Source organism: Vitis vinifera, chromosome 7, assembly GCF_030704535.1.
Source record: "Vitis vinifera cultivar Pinot Noir 40024 chromosome 7, ASM3070453v1".
In the NCBI taxonomy this organism is placed as follows: Eukaryota; Viridiplantae; Streptophyta; class Magnoliopsida; order Vitales; family Vitaceae; genus Vitis; species Vitis vinifera.
This window is the reverse complement of record NC_081811.1, coordinates 16,309,860-16,315,008: the sequence shown is the minus strand read 5'-3', so window position 1 is coordinate 16,315,008 and position 5,149 is coordinate 16,309,860. Positions and strand designations below refer to the sequence as shown.

Here is a 5,149-nt window from a genome sequence, read left to right as displayed (position 1 = left end):
TGCGAAGTGTGACAATTTCAAACTTGAGTAATTGATGTTTTTCTTTACATTTAAGTCATTTTTCTTCAAATGTTAGTATTATTTATTAACCTAACAAATTATTTACAAATTTTTTTTAATAAATTTAGGGGTACATTGTTTCATTTTAATAAATTTGAGGAGCAAAGTATTGAGTTTTGAATATGATGTGATAAAACGTAAAACACGTCAAATATTAAAGGGATAAAATATATTTAACCCATAATAAAATTATGATTTATTCTTTTAATATTTCAATTAAAAGCAAAGGCTTATTTTGATGGATTTTACAAATTTCTTACTATTTTAATCCATAACAATGTAGCTAAGGTAATGATTGTTAAGAGCATGGAAAATCATATCGATTCAACGGTTCGAATGCAATATTTATTATTATGAGCTTCATTTAGAAGTTTAAATCAAGGTAAAAAGTCATAATTTTTAAAAGGTAATATTAATACATAAAATATAAAATAGAGCTTTTACCTAATATTTTTCTGTCATTTTTATTAAAATTATTCAAATAAGTAAGAAAAATCTTATTAAATTTACAAAAAAATCTTTGGATTTTTTAAAGCGACAAACCCACCACGGCGCTACCACTGGCCCACTCCTAATATGGAACTCACAAGTCCACTACCGGTTCTAGAGATAAGTTTAGTCCAACCTGAATTAATTTGGATTAATAAATAAATCAGTTTTAATTAATTATAATTTAAATTTAAATGGATTTTGGGTTTAATTAACACTTAATCTGACTCCAAGCTGGAGGATCATTAAATCTTAAAAATATATATATAAATTGGAAAATTTTCCACGTGTACATTTCTCATGGGATGAGATGTTGGCAAAAGTAGCAAAATGGTAGCATATATGACCCAAAAAAATCTCGATTTTGAACGAATCGTATTTTATCTTCAATATTTTATTACAGATTTAATCTCTAAAAAATCTCACCACATTTAGTTACTTGCCATACATTGCTGAGTCTTCCCTATATTTCATTTTACAGTTCTCCCTACATTTGATTTTACGGTTCTCACATCTCTTGGCTTTGTCTCTGATGCGGTGTGGCTTTTGGTACCGTTAGGATAAACGTTCTTCCCTCAAAAAAACACTCCATCGAACTCTTCAGTTTTCTCACGCTCCACCAGTCCACATTGCTCACACTCCGCCCTTATTTTTCCTCTGATTTTTTACGTCCGATGCGATCTGTCATTACTTTCTACTCTTCACTTTGATATCTTTTGTACAGGTAGTCTCCCATACTTTTTTTTTTTTTTTTTTTTGTGTGTGTTTTTTTTTTTTTTTTGGGTTTTAAAATTTGAGAAAATGAACCCTTTTTGGTGGATTTGTGGATTGTTTTTCTAAATTTCTTCTAGGATTTTTAGAAACGGGTGTTTTATGCTTTTTATATTTTTATTTTTTATTTTTTATTTTAGAAGATGTTGATTTGTTAGGGTTTGATCTGTTTGGGAAGTGGACGGTGCCAGTGAAATTTTGTTGATCTGTTGAAAACTTAAGAGCCAAGTTTGGGTTGAGGTAAGATCATTTTTTTTTTTTTATCTTCTTCGGTGCTTTTATTTTTCATTCATTTTCTCGGAGGAAAATGAATATTTTCCTCATTTTTTTCTTGGCAGGCGTTGTAATCAAGCATGGAAAATGAGTCGGGTCGATCTGAGGAGATTCATGCCATTGGCGAAAATGGGTAATGATTATAATGGAACAACAAAAAGTTATATGCTTTTGTTGTAAACTTAAATGTAATCAAGTTCTTAGATTAATGAATGGCATACATTACCAAGCCTTAGAATAATGGAAGATAAAATTTAGTCTTAGGTATGCAATTATCCCACAATTTGTGTAATTCTTCCACATTGGATATGTTTATTTATGGGGTTTTTTTTTTTTTATTCTTTGTGAAAATTTAGTGATCAAGTGTGGCAATGGCAAGGAGAGGATTATTGTCTCCAAAAAGATTCAAACTTTGGTAAGTCCTCACTGTGGTTTTTAATATACTAGTTACTTCATGTGCTAGGATGAAGTTAGTGATGTTGAGTGGATCATATTGGTTTCAGCAGACATATCCCAATGCTTGTGGGATGGAGTAACCCAGAATGAAGAAGATCTTTCCTACATGTTCGATGAAACAACCCCGGTTAAGGCTTGTGGGGATTTGGCTTACCATGTTACTGATGGTGGTTTGACTCTTTTGTTCTTTCTTCCCAAAATTATTTTGAGATTTTCTATCTTTTAGGTATATTGGCACTTCATTGTTTGCCACTTTTACAATTGAAAGAGTGGATTCCAGGAAATATGAACAAGGAAACAGAGTGTAAAGAAACTTGTTCGCAAGTAAAGAGGCGCCGAATGCTACAGTTCAACCCTCAAGTTATGCATCCACCGTCTTGCAGTGAAGAAATGTCATCCACATTTCTGAAATCAAATGTCAGTTTCGGATAAATGTTTAATGTTCTAAAAACATGTTACATTAGAAATTTGCTAGATATAGAACTTATTTTGCATATATGATGAATCCATGCTCCGGATTGAACTTATTCTAATTATGATTTCTAAGTAAGGATAATGCTTATATGATTTCTAAGGATAATGCTTTAGCTTCACTTGTTTAGCTTTGGACTTGAGCCCATTGTTTCAAGTTTTGATACTTTCATGATAACAAGTGCCTTGGAAATGATATTTACTTATTATTGTGAGTTAGAAATTTGAGTTCTCTAAGTTATATTTCATTTGTGCCATGGACAGTCCCCAAATTTATGATTTTCATTCTCTGTTCAGGAGAGGGAGAGTTTTGTTGAAGAGACTCAACCTGATGCATCTCAGTGGGTTTCGGGGTTTCCGGGTTAGTCTCTTGCAAAGTTCCATAGTGAATATGATCTTGACTGTTTACAGGGATTCTAATGTTAATCTAATATATGTTAGAGAATATGTCTGTCTCTGGTTATGAGGGTCTGGACAAGTCATCTGAGGGGTGGCTTGCCGAATGCTTCAATGATGCTGAGATGCATTTTAGCCCTGATGACATGTATGCTTCTTTCAACTTTTAACTTCTGAATTTAATCACTATTCAAGTGTAGTTTGATTGCTTCAATATGTGGGATGCAGGAATCTCTCTGAGATATCTGATGTTCAAATTGATGTTACAGGTACTTGAAGATGTATTGTAGTTCAATCTTATGTTGGGCATATCCTGTCTTCTTTTCCTCTTTCCTCATTGTTTCCATTTATATTTTTTTCCCATTTGTCCAACATTTTAAAGTGTGGATCATATGTCCATTGTTTTAGAGTTCTATAACATCCCAACCGAATATGAAGCTAATACGGTGCAAGAACGTGCTACTCGAACTCCTCAGAATGTTATTTTCAAAGGTTTTTCTTCTGCTCTCAATCTTCTTTTCATTGTGTTTCTTAATTACACCTAAATCTAATAAGAAACCTTTGGAACTTAGTCTTGTATGATAATGTATGGCTTCCTTTTTGAGGTGACCTGTTTATCAATAAGCACCCATGAGTGAGCAAAGCTTAAAGGAGATGCAGGAGTAACTTATGTCATTAACATTTGTACTGACATGTTCTCAAGTAGGAGCTCATAACATTAGAAGGAATAGCAACATCTTTATACCCTGTTCTGTTGTTGATATTCATTATAAACATATTTAAGTTTAGACTAATTATTTCAGGCTTTGTGTTTTGCTTACTTAGGTAGGAAGTCTTACATGCGCACTCCCACAAAGTTAGCTTCTTCTGTCGCCTATCCATTTGCCTTCATTAAGCCCTGTGGGGTTCATGGAGATGTTACCCTGAAAGACATAAACCAGCGGATCCGCACTCCACCACCATCAAAATCAAGGCAAAGTAATGAAGATCCATCTGTTTCTTACCCTACCTCGGCTTTTTCTGGGAAGCCTGTTGTTGGTAAAACTAAAATCCGCACTGAAGGAGGGAAAGGCAGTATCACGATCATGAGAACCAAAGGCTGAGTAGATAAGTCTTCTACACTACTCTTGTTGCAACCCTCTCATCTCACTCCATTATTTTCTGGGGTTGAGTTTTTGTCTGTATTATTCTGGGTCAACCTGGTACAGGGAGTCAATATTGCATTTTTCAGTCGCAGTTCTCAGAATTTGTTAGACAAGTTAATGTTTCTGTTTTCAACTAGTATTCTAGGCAACAAATAGCTGTTGTTTTATACATGGTGATTTGATTCATGACTCTGACAAGGATCTTAGTGTCTTAGCAGATCCTCCTACCCTTCTTTTGGCTTCAGAAACCGTTGTGAATGCTTCACCTAATTCCTTTCAATGTTCAAAAGCCTGTGTTCACTTAGCCTCTTGTGGCTTTATATATTTTCTAGTATTCCTCTCATACATTTGTCTGTGTTGCTCATGTTATAAAATCGATATGCTTATGGAAAATTGTGAGATCCATTGGCATCCAAAGTTAAATTTCAAATGTTACTATTTGATTTGTATCCTTTATTAATTTACTGTATATGGTCCATGAGAGTTTACTGAAATTTGTAGACGTGATTTTATGACAATCAAGCTGTTGAAAGATGTATGAATTTGAAGACCAACTGTAGGGTGTTGTTGCCTTGATTTAACCAAAACTACCTTTCAGGTTTTGATAGGAGTACTTGTATAGAAGATATTTTCTTTCTTCTTGATGGGAAGGCCTAGAGTGTATATCTCTTCTCATATTAAAAGGGGTTGAAATGTGTTGAGAGTTTTTAGATTCTTTGTTGTTAACAATCCATTGTCCTTCAGCACTCCTTGCTTGTCTGTCTGGGTTTAGCATGTTCAAATGATCTTTGTTCTTTATTCTTTCTCCACGGATGGGCACCAGCTTTGTAAAGCACAAAAGCACCAAATATGAACCCCTATGTAAGAAAAATTATTTCTATATGATGCTGTTATCTATGCATACATGCGAACTGTGAGTCCCCCGCTCCCCCATTTGACCCACCAAAGAAAGGGAAAAGAAGAAAGTAAAAGAACTTGTAAAGTGAAAATTGGGTTGTGTATTACTGCAAAAGCTAAATCTTAGGAGTATCCTTTTTCTGCTTTTATGCATATACCTAGAAGGTCTGTTTTTTATTTACAAGATCCAT

General features: G+C 33.8%; 1 protein-coding gene across 13 annotated transcripts; it reads left to right on the top strand.

Annotated features, from left to right (window-relative positions):
* Positions 1 to 921: 921 nt before the first annotated feature.
* LOC132254065 (uncharacterized LOC116803646) lies at positions 922 to 4,404 on the top strand. Of its 13 annotated transcripts, none has more exons than XM_059738046.1 (11): positions 922 to 1,273; positions 1,479 to 1,560; positions 1,659 to 1,726; positions 1,950 to 2,008; positions 2,097 to 2,216; positions 2,330 to 2,466; positions 2,818 to 2,881; positions 2,962 to 3,064; positions 3,145 to 3,185; positions 3,325 to 3,408; positions 3,742 to 4,404. In XM_059738046.1, the coding sequence occupies exons 3-11, from the start codon at positions 1,674 to 1,676 to the stop codon at positions 4,017 to 4,019; spliced, it is 939 nt and encodes a 312-aa protein (XP_059594029.1). In that variant the 5' UTR covers positions 922 to 1,273; positions 1,479 to 1,560; positions 1,659 to 1,673; the 3' UTR covers positions 4,020 to 4,404. The 13 variants fall into 13 exon arrangements, with proteins under 13 accessions (XP_059594029.1, XP_059594034.1, XP_059594037.1 ...); XM_059738051.1 differs by having other exon boundaries at positions 938 to 1,273; positions 2,097 to 2,219; positions 2,330 to 2,409; XM_059738054.1 differs by having other exon boundaries at positions 939 to 1,273; positions 1,499 to 1,560; positions 2,330 to 2,409.
* The last annotated feature ends 745 nt before the right edge of the window (positions 4,405 to 5,149 follow it).